Raw genomic sequence first — 19,058 nt, forward strand, 5'->3', positions numbered from 1 at the left:
CCTCATGTCAGCACGTTGTAGGTGTCGCCACCGGCACCAACTTTGTGTGAATGGTCTGAAAAGCTAATCTTTTGCATATGACAGCATCTTCTTCCTGTCGGTTTACTTTCGCGTCTGTAGCACGTCATCTTCTCGGTGTAGCAATTGTAATGGTCAATAGTGTGAAAGGATGATTTGGAATGTGTTTTATCACCAATGTCAGTATTCGCGAATGGAAATATCAGTTCCCTCTTGTAGTAACCAGAACCAACAGCGGGAACGCCTTGGGCTGTGGATCGGAGCCGCCAGCCGGGGAAGCCGTCGGCGGTGGAGCTCGCACCACCGGGTAAACACAGGACGAGTCGGACGACAGATCAACGACAACTGATACCAACCGACCACGACCGACTATGAGCGACACAACAAGGAAGAGATAAACAACACTAAACGTAAATCCACTAGGAACCAGAGCCAGACAAATGTCAACAACGAGCAACGACCAGAACGCAGTACCGCCGAGAGAGAAACGAAATCCAGAGCGAGTACCAGACTGGCTGGACTAGGTTTTTTTCCCTTTATTGTTATTTTAATACCTGAACAATCAGGTAGGCTGTGGACTAGGTTTTTTTTCTTTATTTTTATTTTAAACCTGTTTACAGGCAGGCCTGCTGCAGCATAATACGCCGCTCTTCGGCCGCAGAGAAACAGACAAGACAGAAAGGATGACAATGTGAGATAAAAAGATGGTGGACATATAAACGGAGACAAACACTTTGTAAAATACATGGAGCTGTTTACGGGCGTAGAGTCCAAGATAAAAGTTGTTCAGACACTTGGACACAGACATAGACGAAAAATAGTCACACGTGAAAGTAGGTGCACAAAATGAATAACACTGAACCACTGAAGCACAAAACGACGCCACACACAGAAACACGAGGGGTCGATCTCCGGCGCGCGAATGTTCACTAACCTTGTATGAGTCCGGGGACCTGCCAAGACAGGAGGAGGAGGATGGGGAAGGGGAGAGGGAGGGGGGGGGAGCAGAGATGCGGTGGGCAGGGGAGATAGGAGGAGGGAGGAAGAGGGAGGGGAAGCCCAGGGGAAGAGGGGCGGAGGAAGGGGGATGAGGGAAAAGGAAAGAGAAGGGAGGGAGGGTGCCGAAAGGAAAGGACACAGGTAGTGGGGGCGGAAAGGATCAAAGTTGATAGGAAGGATGGATGGAGGGGAGGAGGACATCATCAGGGAGGGGGAGCTGCCGGAAGCCACCTTGGGAGAGAGTAAGAAGGGTGGAGAGATGGAGACCGGGTGGGACGTGGGAATACAGGCACGGCAGCGGACGTGGTTGGGAGAGGATGGGCGAGACAAGCGGGTGAGGAGGGTCGAGTATGCGGGAGGTGTACAGGATCCGTATCCTTTCAAGGAAAAGGAGGAGGTGGGGGAAAGGAATGAGTTCATACAGGATCCGTGTGGGGGAGGGGAGATGGATGTGACATGCGAGGCGGAGAGCATGGCCTTCAAGGATTTGAAGGGATTTATAAAAGGTAGGTGGGGGCGGAACCAGCTGTACAGCTGCTGCTCTCAGGGACCGATGCTGCTGCTGCTGGAGGGCTGGCTGGCTGACTGGCTGGCTGGCTGGCTGACTGGCTGGTTGGACTGCCGCTGCTTGAGGGCTGGCTGGCTGCTGCCGGCTGGACCGCTGCTGCTGGCTTGGTCCGCTGCTGCTGCTGCTGCTGCTGCTGCACGGCTGGACCGTTTCTGCAAGGCTGGACCGTTGCTACTGGCCGGGACCACTGCTGCTGCTGCTGCTGCTGCAGCTGCTGGAGGGCTGGCTGGCTGGCTGGCTGGCTGGCTGGAGTGCCGCTGCTAGAGGGCTGGCTGGCTGCTGCCGGCTGGACCATTGCTGCTGGCCGTGACCGCTGCTGCTGCTGCTGCAGGGCTGGCTGGCTGGCTGGCTGGCTGCTGCTGGCTGGACCGCTGCTGCTGGCCGGGTCCACTGCTGCTGCTGCTGGAGGGATGGCTGGCTGGCTGGCTGGCTGGCTGGACTGCCGCTGCTGGAGGGCTGGCTGGCTGCTGCCGGCTGGACCGCTGCTGCCATCTGGGACCGCTGCTGCTGCTGCTGCAGCTGCTGGAGGGCTGGCTGGTTGGCTGGCTGGCTGGCTGGCTGGCTGGATGGCTGGCTGGCTGGACCACCGCTGCTAGAGTGCTGGCTGTCTGCTTCCGGCTGGTCCGCTGCTGCTGGCTGGGACTGCTGCTGCAGCTGCTGCTGGAGGGCTGACTGGCTTGCTGCTGCCAGCCGGACTGCTGCTAGTGGCCTGGAGTACTGCTGTTGCTGCTGCTGCTGCATGACTGGACTGTTACTGCACAGCTGGACCTCTGCTGCTGGCCGGTACCACTGCTGCAGCTGCTGCTGCTACTGGAGCGCTGGGTGGCTGGCTGGCTGGCTGGCTGGCTGGCTGGCTGGCTAGCTGGACCGCCGCTGCTGGAGGGCTGGCTGCTGCTGGCTGGACCCGAACTGCTGGCCGGGACCACTGCTACTGCTGCCGCTGCTGCTGTAGGGCTGGCTGGCTGGCTGGCTGGCTGGCTGGCTGGCTGGCTGGCTTGCTGGACTGCCGCTGCTGGAGGACTGGCTGGCTGCTGCCGGCTGGACCATTGCTGCAGGCCGGGACCGCTGCTGCTGCTACTGCAGGGCTGTCTGGCTGGCTGGCTGGCTGCTGCTGGCTGGACCGCAGCTGCTGGCCGGATCCACTGCTGCTGCAGCTGCTGCTGGAGGGATGGCTGGCTGGCTGGCTGGACTGCCGCTGCTAGAGGGCTGGCTGGCTGCTGCCGGCTGGACCGCTGCTGCTGGCCGGGAATGCTGCTGCTGCTGCTGCTGCTGCAGGGCTGGCTGGCTGGCTGGCTGTTGCTGGCTGGACCGCTGCTACTGGCTAGGACTGCTGCTGCTGCTGTTGCTGCTGCACGGCTTGACTGTTACTGATTGGCTGGACTGCTGCTGCTGGCCAGGTCCACTGCTGCTGCTGCTGCTGGAGGGATAGCTGGCTGGCTGGCTGGCTGGCTGGACTGCCGCTGCTGGAGGACTGGCAGGCTGCTGCCAGCTGGACCGCTGATTCTGGCTGGGACTGCTGCTGCTACTGCTGCTGTTGCTGCTGCACGGCTGGACCGTTACTGCATGGCTGAACCACTGCTGCTGGCCGGGACTGCTGCTGCTGCTGCTGGAGGGCTCACAGGCTGGCTGGCTGCCTGGCCGGCTGGCTGGCTGGGTGGCCGACTGGCTGACCACCGCTGTCGGGGGGCTGGCTCGCTGCTGCCGGCTGGACCACTGCTGCTGGCCAGGTCTCCTGCTGCTGTTGCTGCTGCCACTGGAGGGTTGGCTGGCTGGTTGGCTGGCTGATAGGCTGGCTGCCTGGACCGCTCCGGCGGGGGGGCATTCTGGCTGCTGCCGGGTGACCGCTGCTGCTGGCTGGGACTGCGGCTGCTTCTGCTGCTGCTGCTGGAGGGCTGGCTGTCTACCTGGCTGCCTGGCTGGTTGGCTGGCTGGCTGAACCGCCGCTGCTGGAGGGCTGGCTGGCTGCTGCCAGCTGGACCTTTGCTGCTGGCCGGGATTGCTGCTGCTGCTGCAGGGCTGGATGGCTGGCTGGCTGGCTGGCTGGACCGCCACTGCTGGAGGGGCTGGCTGGCTGCTGCCAGCTGGAATAATGCTGCTTGCCGGGACCGCTGCTGCTGCTACTGCTGCTGCTGGAGGGCTGCCTGGCTGGCTGGGCGGCTGGCTGGCTAGCTGGCTGGCCTCGCTGGCTGGACCACCGCTGCTGGAGGGCTGGCTGGCTGCTGCCGGCACTACCGCTGCTGCTGGCTGGGACCGCTGCTGCTGCTGCTGCTGCTGCTGCTGGCTGGCTGGCTGGCTGGCTGGCTGACTGACTGGATCGCGGCTGCTGGAGGGCTGGCTGGCTGCTGCCTACTGGACCTCTGCTGCTGGCCGGAACTGGTGTTGCTGCTGCTGCACGACTATACTGTTACTGCATGGCTGGACTGCTGCTGCATGCCGGGACTGTTGCTGCAGCAGCTGCTGCTGCTAGAGGGCTGGCTCGCTGGATGGATGGATAGCTGGCTGGCTGGCTGGTTGGACCGCCGCTGCTGGAGGACTGACTGCTGCTGGTTGTACCAGTGTTGCTGGTCGGGACCGCTGCTGCTGCTGCTGGCTGGCTGCCTCGCTGGACGGCCGCTGCTGGAGGTCTGGCTGCTGCCAGCTGGACAGCTGCTGCTCTCAGGGACCGATACTGCCGCTGCTGGAGGACTGGCAGGCTGCTGCCGGCTGGACCGCTGCTACTGGGTGGGACTGCTGCTGCTGCTGCTGCTGCTGCACGGCTGGACCGTTACCGCATGGCTGGACCACTGCTGCTGACCGGGACCGCTGCTGCTGCTGCTGCTGGAGGGCTGACAGGCTGGCTGGCTGGCTGGCTTGGTGCCCGACTCGCTGACCACCGCTGCCGGAGGGCTGGCTGGCTGCTGCCGGCTAGACCGCTGCTGCTATCTGGGACCGCTGCTGCTGCAGTTGCTGGAGGGCTGGCTGGCTGGATGGCTGGCTGGCTGGCTGGCTGGCTGTCTGGCTGGCTGGCTTGCTGGCTGGACCGCTGCTGCTGGCTGGGACTGCTGCTGTTGCTGCTGGAGGGCTGGCTGGCTGGCTGGCTGGCTGGCTGCTGCTGGCTGGACCACTGCTGCTGGCCAGGTCCACTGCTGCAGCTGATGCTGGAGGGTGGCTGGCTAGCTGGACCGCTGCAGCTGGAGGGCTGGCAGGCTGCTGCCAACTGGACCGCTGCTACTGGCTGGGACCACTGCTGCTTCGGCTGCTGCTGCTGGAGGGCTGGATGGCTTCTGCCATCTAGACTGCTGCTGCTGCTGCTGCTGCTGCACAGCTGGTGGGCTGGTTGGCTGGCTGGCTGGCTGGCTAGCTGGCTGGTTGGATGGACCGCCGCTGCTGGAGGCTGGCTAGCTGCTGCTGGCTGGACTGCTTCTGCAAGGCTGGACCGTTCCTACTGGCCGGGACCACTGCTGCTGCTGCTGCTGCTGCTGCTGCTGCTGGAGGGCTGGCTGGTTGGCTGGCGGGCTGGCTGGCTGGCTGGCTGGCTGGACCACCGCTGCTAGAGTGCTGGCTGTCTGCTTCCGGCTGGACCACTGCTGCTGGTTGGGACTGCTGCTGCAGCTGCTGTTGGAGGGCTGACTGGCTTGCTGCTGCCAGCTGGACTGCTGCTAGTGGCCTGGAGTATTGCTGTTGTTGCTGCTGCTGCACAACTGGACTGTTACTGCACAGCTGGACCGCTGCTACTCGCCGGGACCACTGCTGCAGCTGCTGCTGCTACTGGAGCGCTGGCTGGCTGGCTGGGTAGCTGGACCGCCGCTGCTGGAGGGCGGGCTGCTGCTGGCTGGACCCCAACTGCTGACCGGGACCACTGCTACTGCTGCCGTTGCTGCTGTAGGGCTGGCTGGCTGGCTGGCTGGCTGGCTGGCTGGCAGGCTTGCTGGACTGCCACTGCTGGAGGGCTGGCTGGCTGCTGCCAGCTGGACCGTTGCTGCTGGCCGGGACCGCTGCTGCTGCTGCTGCAGGGCTGGCTGCCTGGCTGGCTGGCTGCTGCTGCCTGGACCGCTGTTGCTGGCCGGGTCCACTGCTGCTGCTGCTGCTGCTGGAGGGATGACTGGCTGGCTGGCTGGCTGGCTGGACTGCCGCTGCTAGAGGACTGGCAGGCTGCTGCCAACTGGACTGCTGCTACTGGCTGGGACCACTGCTGCTTCTGCTGCTGCTGCTGGAGGGATGGCTGGCTGGCTGGCTGGCTGGCTGGCTGGCTGGCTGGCTGGCTGGACCGCTGCTGCTGGCCGGACTGCTGCTGTTGATGCTGGAGGGCTGGCTGGCTGGCTGCTGCTGGCTGGACTACTGCTGCTGGCCAGGTCCACTGCTGCAGCTGCTGCTGGAGGGATGGCTGGCTGGCTGGCTGGACCGCTGCTGCTGGAGGGCTGGCAGGCTGCTGCCAACTGGACCGCTGCTACTGGCTGGGACCACTGCTGCTTCTGCTGCTGCTGCTGGAGGGCTGGCTGGCTTATGACATCTAGACTGCTGCTGCTGCTGCAGCACAGCTGGAAGGCTGGCTGGCTGGCTGGCTGGCTGGCTAACTGGCTGGTTGGATGGACCGCCGCTGCTGGAGGCTGGCTAGCTGCTGCTGGCTGGAGCCCTGCTACTGTCTGGGACCGCTGCTGCTGCTGCTGCACGGCTGGATCGTTACTGCACAGCTGGACCCCTGCTGCTGTCCGCGACCGCTGCAGCTGCTGCTGCTGCTGCTGCATGGCTGGTCTGTTTCTGCAAGGCTGGACCGTTGCTACTGGCCGGGACCACTGCTGCTGCTGCTGCTGCTGCTGCTGCTGGAGGGCTGGCTGGTTGGCTGGCTGGCTTGCTGGCTGGCTGGACCACCGCTGCTAGAGTGCTGGCTGTCTGCTTCCGGCTGCTGCTGGTTGGGACTGCTGCTGCAGCTGCTGCTGGAGGGCTGACTGGCTTGCTGCTGCCAGCCGGACTGCTGCTAGTGGCCTGGAGTATTGCTGTTGTTGCTGCTGCTACATGACTGGACTGTTACTGCACAGCTGGACCGCTGCTGCTCGCCGGGACCACTGCTGCAGCTGCTGCTGCTACTGGAGCGCTGGCTGGCTGATTCGCTGGCTGGCTGGCTGGCTGGCTAGATGGACCGCCGCTGCTGGAGGGCTGGCTGCTGCTGGCTGGACCCCAACTGCTGGCCGGGACCACTGCTACTGCTGCCGCTGCTCCTGTAGGGCTGGCTGGCTGGCTGGCTGGCTTGCTGGACTGCCGCTGCTGAAGGGCTGGCTGGCTGCTGCCGGTTGGACCATTGCTGCTGGCCGGGACCGCTGCTGCTGCTGATGCAGGGCTGGCTGGCTGGCTGGCTGGCTGCTGCTTGCTGGACCGCTGCTGCTGGCCAGGTCCACTGCTGCTGCTGCTGCTGGAGGGATGGCTGGCTGGCTGGCTGGCTGGCTGGCTGGTCTGCCGCTGCTGGAGGACAGGCAGGCTGCTGCCGGCTGGTCCGCTGATACTGGCTGGGACTGCTGCTACTGCTGCTGTTGCTGCTGCACTCCTGGACCGTTACTGCATGGCTGGACCACTGTTGCTGTCCGGGACCGCTGCTGCTGCTGCTGCTGGAGGGCTGACAGGCTGGCTGGCTGGCTGGCTGGCTGGCTGGTTTTCTGGCTGGCTGAACCGCCGCTGCTGGAGGCTGGCTGGCTGCTGCCATCTGGACCTTTGCTGCTGGCTGGGACCGCTGCTGCTGCTGCTGGAGGGCTGGCTGGCTTCTGCCATCTAGACTGCTGGTGCTGCTGCTGCACGGCTGGAGGGCTGGCTGGCTGGCTGGCTGCCTGGCTGGTTTTCTGGCTGGCTGAACCGCTGCTGCTGGAGGCTGGCTGGCTGCTGCCATCTGGACCTTTGCTGCTGGCCGGGACCGCTGCTGCTGCTGCAGGGCTGGATGGCTGGCTGGATGGCTGGCTGGCTGGCTGGCTGGCTGGCTGGCTGGCTGGCTGGCTGGCTGGCTGGCTGGCTGGCTGGCTGGACCGCCAATGCTGGAGGGGCTGGCTGGCTGCTTCCGTCTGGAATAATACTGCTTGCCGGGACCGCTGCTGCTGCTACTGCTGCTGCTGGAGGGCTGCCTGGCTGGCTGGCTAGCTCGCTGGCTGGACCACCGCTGCTGGAGGGCTGGCTGGCTGCTGCCGGCAGGACCACTGCTGCTGGCCGGGACCGCTGCTGCTGCTGTTGCTGCTGGAGGGCTGGCTGGCTGTTTGGACCGTAACTACTGGTGGACTGTCTGGATGCTGCCGGCCGGACCGATGCTGCTGGCCAAAACAGCTGCTGCTGCTGCTGCTGATGCTCGGCTGGACTGTTACTGCACGGCTGGACCACTGCTGCTGGCCAGGACTGCTGTTGCAGTAGCTGCTGCTGCTGGGGGGTGGCTGGCTGGCTGGCTGGCTGGCTGGCTGGCTGGCTGGCTGACTGACTGGATCGCCGCTGCTGGAGGGCTGGCTGGCTGCTGCCTACTGGACCTCTGCTGCTGGCCGGAACTGGTGTTGCTGCTGCTGCACGGCTATACTGTTACTGCATGCCTGGACTGCTGCTGCATGCCGTGACTGTAGCTGCAGCAGCTGCTGCTGCTGGAGGCCTGTCTGGCTGGCTGGATGGCTGGCTGGCTGGCTGGCTGGTTGGACCGCCGCTGCTGGAGGACTGACTGCTGCTAGTTGTACCAGTGTTTCCGGTTGGGGCCGCTGCTGCTGCTGCTGGCTGGCTGGCTGGCTAGCTGGACTGCCGCTGCTGGAGGGCTGGCTGCTGCCAGCTGGACAGCTGCTGCTCTCAGGGACCGATGCTGCTGCTGCTGCTGGAGGGCTGGCTGGCTGACTGGCTGGCTGGCTGGCTGGCTGGTTGGTTGGACCGCCGCTGCTTGAGGCCTGGCTGGCTGCTGCCGGCTGGACTGCTGCTGCTTGCTTGGTCCGCTGCTGCTTCTGCTGCTACTGGAGGGCTGGCTGGAAGGCTGGTTGGCTGGCTGGCTGTCTGACTTGACCGCCGCTGCTGAAGGGCTTGCTGGCTGCTGCCGGCTGGACAGCTGCTGCTGGTCGGGTCCACTGCTGCTTCTGCTGCTGCTGCTGGAGGGCTGGCTGGCTGGCTGGCTGGCTGGCTGGCTGGCTGGCTGGCTGGCTGGACCGCTGCTGCTGGATGGCTGGCAGGCTGCTGCTAACTGAACCGCTGCTACTGGCTGGGACCACTGCTGCTTCTGCTGCTGCTGCTGGAGGGCTGGCTGGCTTATGACATCTAGACTGCTGCTGCTGCTGCAGCACAGCTGGAAGGCTGGCTGGCTGGCTGGCTGGCTGGCTGGCTAACTGGCTGGTTGGATGGACCGCCGCTGCTGGAGGCTGGCTAGCTGCTGCTGGCTGGAGCCCTGCTACTGTCTGGGACCGCTGCTGCTGCTGCTGCACGGCTGGATCGTTACTGCACAGCTGGACCCCTGCTGCTGTCCGCGACCGCTGCAGCTGCTGCTGCTGCTGCTGCATGGCTGGTCTGTTTCTGCAAGGCTGGACCGTTGCTACTGGCCGGGACCACCGCTGCTGCTGCTGCTGCTGGAGGGCTGGCTGGTTGGCTGGCTGGCTTGCTGGCTGGCTGGACCACCGCTGCTAGAGTGCTGGCTGTCTGCTTCCGGCTGCTGCTGGTTGGGACTGCTGCTGCAGCTGCTGCTGGAGGGCTGACTGGCTTGCTGCTGCCAGCCGGACTGCTGCTAGTGGCCTGGATTATTGCTGTTGTTGCTGCTGCTACATGACTGGACTGTTACTGCACCGCTGGACCGCTGCTGCTCGCCGGGACCACTGCTGCAGCTGCTGCTGCTACTGGAGCGCTGGCTGGCTGATTGGCTGGCTGGCTGGCTGGCTGGCTAGATGGACCGCCGCTGCTGGAGGGCTGGCTGCTGCTGGCTGGACCCCAACTGCTGGCCGGGACCACTACTACTGCTGCCGCTGCTGCTGTAGGGCTGGCTGGCTGGCTGGCTGGCTGGCTGGCTTGCTGGACTGCCGCTGCTGGAGGGCTGGCTGGCTTCTGCCATCTAGACTGCTGCTGCTGCTGCTGCACGGCTGGAGGGCTGGCTGGCTTTCTGGCTGCCTGGCTGGTTTTCTGGCTGGCTGAACCGCCGCTGCTGGAGGCTGGCTGGCTGCTGCCATCTGGACCTTTGCTGCTGGCTGGGACCGCTGCTGCTGCTGCAGGGCTGGCTGGCTGGCTGGCTCGCTGGCTGGCTGGCTGGCTGGCTGGCTGGCTGGCTGGCTGGCTGGACCGCCACTGCTGGTGGGGCTGGCTGGCTGCTGCCGTCTGGAATAATACTGCTTGCCGGTACCGCTGCTGCTGCTACTGCTGCTGCTGGAGGGCTGCCTGGCTGGCTGGGCGGCTGTCTGGCTAGCTGGCTGGCTTGCTGGCTGGACCACCGCTGCTGGAGGGCTGGCTGGCTGCTGCCTGCAGGACCGCTGCTGCTGGCCGGGACCGCTGCTGCTGCTGCTGCTGCTGGAGGGCTGGCTGGCTGGCTGGACCGTAACTACTGGAGGGCTGTCTGGATGCTGCCGGCCGGACAGATGCTGCTGGCCGAAACAGCTGCTGCTGCTGCTGCTGATGCCTGGCTGGACTGTTACTGCACGGCTGGACCGCTGCTGCTGGCCGGGACTGCTGTTGCAGTAGCTGCTGCTGCTGGGGGGTGGCTGGCTGGCTGGCTGGCTGACTGACTGGATCGCCGCTGCTGGAGAGCTGGCTGGTTGTTGCCTACTGGACCTCTGCTGCTGGCCGGATCTGGTGTTGCTGCTGCTGCACGGCTATACTGTCACTGCATGGCTGGACCGCTGCTGCTGGCCGGGACTGCTGCTGCTGCTGCTGGAGGGATGGCTGGCTGGCTGGCTGTCTTGATGGACTGCCACTGCTGGAGGACTGGCAGGCTGCTGCCGGCTGGACCGCTGATACTAGCTGGGTCTGCTGCTGCTGCTGCTGTTGCTGCTGCACGGCTGGACCGTTACTGCATGGCAGGACCACTGTTGCTGGCCGGGACTGCTGCTGCTGCTGCTGCTGGAGGGCTGACAGGCTGGCTGGCTGGCTGGCTGGGTGGCCGACTGGCTGACCACCGCTGTCGGAGGGCTGGCTCGCTGCTGCCGGCTGGACCGCTGCTGCTATCTGGGACCACTGCTGCTGCTGTTGCTGGAGGGCTGGCTGGGTGGCTGGCTGGCTGTCTGGCTGGCTGGCTGGCTGGCTGGCTGGCTGACTGGCTGGCTGGCTTGTTGGCTGGACCGCCGCTGCTGGAGGCCTGTCTGGCTGTTGCCGGCTGGACCGCTGCTGCTGGCTGGGACCGCTGCTGCTGCTGCTGGAGGGCTGGCTGGCTGGCTGGCTGGCTGCTGCTGGCTGGACCACTGCTGCTGGCCAGGTCCCCTGCTTGCTGCTGCTGCTGCTGCTGCTGCTGGAGGGATGGCTGGCTGGCTTCCCGGCTGGCTGGACCGCTCCTGTTGGAGGGCTGGCAGGCTGCTGCCGACTGGACCGCTGCTACTGGCTGGGACCACTGCTGCTTCTGCTGCTGCTGCTGGAGGGCTGGCTGGCTTCTGCCATCTAGACTGCTGCTGCTGCTGCTGCACGGCTGGAGGGCTGGCCGGCTTTCTGGCTGCCTGGCCGGATCTGGTGTTGCTGCTGCTGCACGGCTATACTGTTACTGCATGGCTGGACCGCTGCTGCTTGCCGGGACTGTTACTGCAGCAGCTGCTGCTGCTGGAGGGCTGGCTCGCTGGATGGATCGATGGCTCGCTGGCTGGCTGGTTGGACCGCCGCTGCTGGAGGACTGACTGCTGCTGGTTGTACCAGTGTTGCCGGTCGGGGCCACTGCTGCTGCTGCTGGCTGGCTGGCTAGCTGGACTGCCGCTGCTGGAGGGCTGGCTGCTGCCGGCTGGACAGCTGCTGCTCTCAGGGACTGATGCTGCTGCTGCTGGAGGGCTGGCTGGCTGGCTGGACCGTAACTACTGGTGGGCTGTCTGGATGCTGCCGGCCGGACCGATGCTGCTGGCCAAAACAGCTGCTGCTGCTGATGCACGGCTGGACTGTTACTGCACGGCTGGACCGCTGCTGTGGGCCAGGTCCAATGCTGCTTCTGCTGCTGCTGCTGGAGGGCTGGCTGGCTGGCTGGCTGGCTGGCTGGCTGGCTGGCTGGCTGGACCACTGCTGCTCGAGAGCTGGCAGGCTGCTGCCGACTGGACTGCTGCTACTGGCTGGGGCCACTGCTGTTGCTGCTGATGCTGCACGGCTGGAACGTTACAGCATGGCTGGACTGCTGCTGCCGTCCGTGACTGCTGCTTCTGCTGCTGCTGCTGCTGGCTGGCTGGGTGGTTCGCTGGCTGGCTGGCTGGCTGGCTGGACCGCTGCTTCTGGAGGGCTGGCAGGCTTCTGCCGACTGGACCGCTGCTATTGGCTGGGACCACTGCTGCTTCTGCTGCTGCTGCTGGAGGGCTGGCTGGCTGGCTTGCTTGCTGGTTTGCTGGCTGGCTGGCTTGACTGCCGATGCTGGAGGGCTGGCTGGCTTCTGCCATCTCTACTGCAGCTGCTGCACGGCTGGAGGGCTGGCTGGCTGGCTGGCTGGCTGGCTGGCTGGCTAGCTGGCTGGTTGGCTGGACTGCCGCTGCTGGAGGCTGGCTGGCTGCTGCTGGCTGGACCCCTGCTGCTGTCTGGGACCGCTGCTGCTGCTGCAGGGCTGGATGGCTGGCTGGCTGGCTGGCAGGCTGGCTGGCTGGACCGCCACTGCTGGAGGGCTGGCTGGCTGCTGCCAGCTGGAATAATGCTGCTTGCCGGGACCGCTGCTGCTGCTACTGCTGATGCTGGAGGGCTGCCTGGCTGGCTGGGCGGCTGTCTGGCTAGCTGGCTGGCTCGCTGGCTGGACCACCGCTGCTGGAGGGCTGGCTGGCTGCTGCCGGCAGAACCGCTGCTGCTGGCCGGGACCGCTGCTGCTGCTGCTGCTGCTGGAGGGCTGGCTGGCTGGCTGGACTGTAACTACTGGTGGGCTGTCTGGATGCTGCTGGCCGAAACAGCTGCTGCTGCTGATGCACGGCTGGACTGTTACTGCACGGCTGGACCGCTGCTGCTGGCCGGGACTGCTGTTGCAGTAGCTGCTGCTGCTGGGGGGCTGGCTGGCTGGCTGGTTGGCTGGCTGGCAGACTGACTGGATCGCCGCTGCTGGAGGGCTGGCTGGCTGCTGCCTACTGGACCTCTGCTGCTGGCCGGAACTGCTGCTGCTGCTGCTGCTGCTGCATAGCTATACTGTTACTGAATGGCTGGACCGCTGCTGCATGCCGGGACTGTAGCTGCAGCAGCTGCTGCTGCTGGAGGCCTGTCTGGCTGGCTGTATGGATGGCTGGCTGGCTGGCTGGTTGGACCGCCGCTGCTGGAGGGCTGGCTGCTGCCGGTTGTACCAGTGTTGCCAGTTGGGACCGCTGCTGCTGCTGCTGGCTGGCTGGCTAGCTGGACTGCCGCTGCTGGAGGGCAGGCTGCTGCCGGCTGGACAGCTGCTGCTCTCAGGGACCGATGCTGCTGCTGCTGGAGGGCTGGCTGGCTGACTAACTGCCTGGCTGGCTGACTGGCTGGTTGGACTGCCGCTGCTTTAAGGGCTGGCTGGCTGCTGCTGGCTGAACCGCTGCTGCTGGCTTGGTCCGCCGCTGCTGCTGCTGCTGCTGCTGCATGGCTGCACCGTTACTCCAAGTCTGAACCGTTGCTACTGGCCGGGACCACTGCTGCTGCTGTTCCTGCTGCTGCTGGAGGGCTGGCTGGTCGGCAGGCTGGCTGGCTGGATGGCTGGACCACCGCTGCTAAAGTGCTGGCTGTCTGCTGCCTGCTGGACAGCTGCTGCTGGCAGTGACTGCTGCTGCTGCTGGTGCTGGAGGGCTGACTGGCTCGCTGCAGCCGGCCTTACCGTTGCTACTGGCCGGGAGCACTGCTGTTGCTGCTGCTGCTGCATGACTGGACTGTTACTGCACGGCTGGACCGCTGCTTCTGGCCGGGACCACTGCAGCAGCTGCTGCTGCTACTGGAGCGCTGGCTGGCTGATTGGCTGGCTGGCTGGCTGGCTGGCTAGCTGGACCGCCACTGCTGGAGGGCTGGCTGCTGCTGGCTGGACCCCAACTGCTGGCCGGGACCACTGCTGCTGCTGCCGGGCTGGCTGGCTGGCTGGCTGGCTGACTGGCTGGCTGGCTGGCTGGCTGGCTGGCTGGCTGGCTTGACTGCCGCTTCTGGAGGGCTGGTTGACTGCTGCTGGCTGGACCGTTGCTGCTGGCTGGGACCGCTGCTGCTGCTGCAGGACTGGCTGGCTGGCTGGCTGGACCGCCGCTGCTGGAATATGGCTGGCTGCTGCTGGCTGGACCGCTGCTACTTTCTGGGACTGCTGCTTCTGCTGCTGCTGTTGCTGCTGCACGGCTGGACCATTACTGCATGGCTGGACCACTGCTGCTGTCTGGGACCACTGCTCCTGCTGCTGCTGGAGGGCTGCCTGTATGGCTGATTGGCTGGTTTGATGGCAGGCTGGCTGACTGGACTGCAGCTGCTTGAGGACTGGCAGGCTGCTGCCAGCTGGACCGCTACTACTGGCTGGGATTGCTGCTGCTGCTGCTGCTGCTGCTGCTGTTGCTGCTGCACAGCTGGACCGTTACTGCATGGCTGGACCACTGCTGCTGGTCGGGACCGCTGCTGCTGCAGCTGCTGGAGGGCTGACTGGCTGGCTGGCTGGGTGGCTGGCTGGCCGACTGGCTGACCATCGCTGCCGGAGGGCTGGCTGGCTGCTGCCGGCTGGGCCGCTGCTGCTATCTGGGACCGCTGCTGCTGCGGTTGCTGGAGGGCTGGCTGGCTGGCTGGCTGGCTGGCTGACTGGCTGGCTGGCTGGCTGGCTGGCTTGCTAGCTGGACCGCCGCTGCTGGAGGCCTGGCTGGCTGCTGCCGGCTGGACTGCTGCTGCTGGCCGGGACTGCTGCTGCTGCTGCTGGAGGGCTGGCTGGCTGGCTGGCTGGCTGCTGCTTGCTGGACCGCTGCTGCTGGCCAGGTCCACTGCTGCTGCTGCTGCTGGAGGGATGGCTGGATGGGTGGCTCGCTGGCTGGACCGCTGCTGCTGGAGGGCTGGCAGGCTGCTGCCGACTGCACCGCTGCTACTGGCCGGGACCACTGCTGTTGCTGCTGCTGCTGCACGGCTGGACCGTTACAGCATGGCTGGAGTGCTGCTGCCGTCTGTGACCGCTGCTTGTGCTGCTGCTGCTGCTGGAAGGCTGGCTGGAGGGCTGGCTGGCTGGCTGGCTGGACCACCGCTGCTGGAATGCTGGCTGGCTGGCTGTTTGGCTTGCTTGCTGGCTTGCTGGCTGGCTGGCTTGACCGCCGATGCTGGAGGGCTGGCTTGCTTCTGCCATCTAGACTTTTGCTGCTGCTGCACGGCTGGAGGGCTGGCTGGTTGGCTTGACCACCGCTGCTGGAGGCTGGCTGGCTGCGGCTGGCTGGACCCCTGCTGCTGTCTGGACCGCTGCTGCTGCTGCTGCTGCTGCTGCACGGCTGGACCATTACTGCACGGCTGGACCCCTGCTGCTGTCCGGGACCTCTGCAGCTGCTGCTGCTGCTGCACGGCTGAACTGTTACTGCACGGCTGGACCGCTGCTGCTGGCCAGGTCTGCTGCTGCTGCCACTGGAGGGCTGGCTGGCTGGTTGGCTGGCTGGCTGGACCGCCCCTGTGGGAGGGCAAGCCGGCTGCTGCCGGCTGACCGCTGCTTCTGGCCGGGACTGCTGCTGCTTCTGCTGCTGCTGCTGGATGGCTGGCTTGCTGGCTGGCTGGCTGGCTATGTGGATGGCTGGACCGCCGCTGCTGGAGGGATGACTGGCTGCTTCCGGCTATACCGCTCCTGCTGGCCGGGACCGCTACTGTTGCTGCTGCTGCACGGCTGCACGGTTACTGCACTGTTGGACCTCTTCTGCCAGCTGTACCGCTGCTGCTGGCCGGGTCCGCTGCTGCTGCTGCACGGCTGGACTCTTACTGCATGGCTGGACCGCTGCTGCTCGTCCGGTCCGCTGCTGCTGCTGGAGGACTGTCTGGCTGGCTGGCTGGCTGGACCGCCGCTGCTGGAGGGCTGGCAAGCGCTTAAAGGCAAGTTGAATCAGACAATCTATCTTTGGCGCAATGCTGTCCCTCATATGCAATTGTGGCATTAGGATATATGCAGAGCAGCAGCTGTAGGCCGATAATTCGAGCCATTTTTCCCTTTTGCAGCACAGTGCTTCAAATTCTGTTTGCGTAATTGTTCTGACTATTCGATCTGTGCTTAGACAGTGTTGTCTTTCCAAGCATCAAGAATGTTTTTATTGTTAATGGTGCTTTCTCAAGCATGCACAGACATGATGAAGGCTTTTGGCAATGAGAAAGTTTACCGTTTTGGAGACGTTTGTTGAAAGCAGAATGTTACAGTATCTGGGATGGGCAGGCTGCACCGTTAGGGCCACTGGGAACAATGCAATCCGTGTTATTCTGGGCTGTTTTGATAAACAGCTTCTATTAGGACAAGAATTTCCATGCAGACAAACTGAGAAAGCACAAAAGCTCCTACAACATCAAAAGCGATTGTCAATTATTTCTGTGACACTTTATAATCTCCCAAAGGGAGACTTGGCTCTTATTTACATAGACATATGACGTCAGTATACCAGGCAATCTTTCAGCTGTGCCTGTGAGGGTGAGCCGCTATGCCAACATCTCGCTCAGAACTGGATCCGCATCTGTGAAAGCCATGTCAGCCACGGGGGCTAGGTAAACACACGCGTGATCAGATGCATCTCACATGTGGAACGAGATGTCCTGTTAGGATCACTAGGAAGAATGTATCCAGCCATCATCCAGCCTTGGAACACTGTAAGGAAAAGTTCGCTGATATGTCATGGTCGAATTTCTTAATAACAATCCGAAAGCGTTTTTACACACAATTATTCTTTGTGCACTGTATTATTTCGGCTGTTTAAGCGTTGTGAGCGTGTTTTTAGAGTTTTATACATGCATTATTTTGCCAGTTTTACGCGTAGTGAACGTGTCTTGCACAGTGTACTGCACTATTTTGTGAACAATTCCGTGGGCAGTGCAATCCATTAATTCGACAGTTTACAACTAGTGAGCGTGTTTGCAGAGCGTTATAAATGCATTATTTTGACAATTTACTAGTTGTTTGCATGTCTGTACATGAGTGTACTGCATTATTTCGCTGATTTACGAGTAGTTTGCAGGTCTGCAGGCTGTGCAATGCACTTGTCGATAGATTACAATTAGTGAGCGTGTTTGCAGAGTGTTATACATGCATTATTTTAACAATTTACGAGTTTTTTTCATCTCTGTACATTAGTGTATTGCATTATTTCCGTGATTTACGAGTAGTTTTCACGTCTGTAGGCTATTTACAGTGTCCGTAAGCACACCAGGGCGAGTGTTTTGTATCACTGTAATAAATAAACTATGTGAAATCTGTCACTAAAAGAATTGTTCCAACTTCCCACTGAAAATAAGAAACTACACTCCTTCCCCTCTCCAGCAGCTGCCACACACAGTCCTTTTCCTCCTATTTTACCCCAGACCACCATGGGACGACAGCACCATCTGGTGGCATTACTATGTACTAGGTCTGTTGGGCTCCAGACCTCATGGTGAACACAGTGGGTGGAGCTACTGCCTATGAGAACTCAAATGGTTTAAATAAAGACTGTTTGCAAAATATCCACCCTATCCAGCAGCTGAGAACAGACTGAGTCTTTGTTTCGCCAATTCCAAGGAAGAGGTGGTGGTTGGGTGACTTATTTTAATGGCGGTAGCCCAAGTGACCTTTTTCCCGCCAAAATTTTCCCGGTATTTTCTTAGGTTAGTGGAATCATCTTGAATAAATCTGGTTATAGTGCAACTTGGAGTGACATGAACTTTGCCCCACTACTGTCATCAGCATATGACCAACAGCAGAAAGTGTGTTGGCGAAGGCTGAGGCCAGAGAGTTTCATTGTCAAGCCCCCAATGAATTGAGTATGATGAGTGGCCTGTAATGCATGACAGTTGAACTACAGGCTGGTTTGTGGATCAGGATGATGAAGTACTGAACAATGGTGGGTGGGATTGCTTGGTCAGATGTCAATGAGGGCTCTAGGGCAACGACATATAGGAGGGTAGAGAGGGGGCAACCTTGCTGTATGGAATGGCAGATGGGTACTGGCCCTGCTAAACATCCATTGACTTGGACACTTGAACTGGTAGATGTAAAGACGCTGGAGGACGTCGATGAAGGAAGGATGATGCCCATTTTGGCTTCTAACGAAAACAGGAAACGGTGGCGCACTTTATCGAAGGTGCTATCGAAATCTATAGCGAAGACTGCTGCACAGAGTCTGCCCTGTGACAGTTTGTATGTCCCCCAGGCGTCGTTTGCTCTGGGGAGAGGATATGAGGGAGTGTTGTTCGGAGACGCATTGCCAGTAAGCGAGCGAAAATCTTGTAATCGGCATTGAGTATGATGAGTGGTCTGTAATGCATGACAGTCAAACCACAGCCTGGTTTGTGGACCGGGATGATGATGTCCTCAACAATGGCGGGCGGGATTGCTTGGTCAGATGTCATCAGTTCTTGATACATAGTCGTCCACCGTGGTGCCATGAGGTCGCTAAAAGCTCGGTAAAACTCAATCGATAACCCGTCAATGCTGGGCGATCTGTTGACTGTACCCTTGTCGATTGCGTTGTCGACCTCGTCGCGTGTGACCGCCACTATCAAAGTATTTGTCTCCGTGTGAGTGACGGAGCGCGTGACGTAAGGCAAAATGGAATCGTCTGCCTCAGTACCAGCATCTTCTTCCCTATGAGTACGACGGCAGTGTTCGACTAATGCGTGAACGATGTTATTCTTGTTGGTCATCTGCAGATCATGAGACGTGATCAGAGTGTCGATGATCTGCCGACGACGCCGTCGTTCGTCGGACACTGTATGATGCATGGATGGTATTTCCAAACCCGCATGATTGTGGTGCCGCTTTCATTTCACCACTCCTTGCAATTTCCGGCCAGTCGGCCAAGACCTTCCTGTATCTCATCAGTGTCCTCCGAATCGTGGGTTTGGCGCAGTTCATCCACCATGTCATAGTCGAGCGGTAGCGGGTAAAGCGTCGTTCGCAGGCTGCCCATGCCCCAGTGACTTGCTGCTCACGAGTCAGGTCATTCAGATAAGAAGTGTTTAGTTTGCATGGCGCACGGCTGCTCCCTACAGATTTTGGTGAAAGAAGGACGGTGCAGATGTAAGCACAATGGTCGGAAAAGGCCAGTGGCCAGTGTTCGGCGCCCCTCATCGCAGATCTAAGAGTCTACATACTGTATAGACGGCTTGTGGAATGACTGGTAAGAAAGGTTCGGCCAGAACGGTCGTCATATAGGACTTCTCATGTATCGTGAAGCAGGAGGTCCCGCAGCACTGTACGTAGTTCCTGGCCTGTAGTGTCGTGTGGAACCTGATCTTTGGGGTG

At 62.2% G+C, this 19,058-nt stretch overlaps 2 protein-coding genes across 2 annotated transcripts in view; both read right to left on the reverse strand.

The window, feature by feature from the left end:
• Window positions 1-1,514: 1,514 nt before the first annotated feature.
• Window positions 1,515-13,239, reverse strand: LOC126355683 (mucin-19-like). Its single transcript, XM_050006049.1, has 21 exons — window positions 13,122-13,239; window positions 12,764-12,959; window positions 12,435-12,675; window positions 11,618-12,333; window positions 11,268-11,514; window positions 10,792-11,184; window positions 10,562-10,720; window positions 10,305-10,525; window positions 8,746-9,163; window positions 8,257-8,618; window positions 7,628-8,063; window positions 7,129-7,491; window positions 6,594-7,018; window positions 5,752-6,424; window positions 5,416-5,697; window positions 5,147-5,329; window positions 5,021-5,064; window positions 3,760-3,866; window positions 3,205-3,666; window positions 2,304-2,930; window positions 1,515-2,104 (listed from the first exon to the last, which is right to left on the reverse strand). The coding sequence occupies exons 1-21, from the start codon at window positions 13,237-13,239 to the stop codon at window positions 1,515-1,517; spliced, it is 7,263 nt and encodes a 2,420-aa protein (XP_049862006.1).
• Window positions 13,240-13,271: 32 nt separating this feature from the next.
• LOC126355685 (polyglutamine-repeat protein pqn-41-like) overlaps window positions 13,272-19,058 on the reverse strand; it is a 79,666-nt gene continuing 73,879 nt past the window's right edge. The window contains exons 3-7 of the mRNA XM_050006050.1: window positions 15,480-15,663; window positions 14,745-15,388; window positions 14,138-14,690; window positions 13,749-13,961; window positions 13,272-13,580 (exon numbers count right to left, since the gene is read on the reverse strand). Of these exons, the coding sequence (XP_049862007.1) occupies window positions 13,272-13,580; window positions 13,749-13,961; window positions 14,138-14,690; window positions 14,745-15,388; window positions 15,480-15,663 (1,903 nt within the window). The remainder of the gene's footprint in view (window positions 13,581-13,748; window positions 13,962-14,137; window positions 14,691-14,744; window positions 15,389-15,479; window positions 15,664-19,058) is intronic.

This window comes from Schistocerca gregaria, chromosome 3 (assembly GCF_023897955.1).
Source record: "Schistocerca gregaria isolate iqSchGreg1 chromosome 3, iqSchGreg1.2, whole genome shotgun sequence".
In the NCBI taxonomy this organism is placed as follows: domain Eukaryota; kingdom Metazoa; phylum Arthropoda; class Insecta; order Orthoptera; family Acrididae; genus Schistocerca; species Schistocerca gregaria.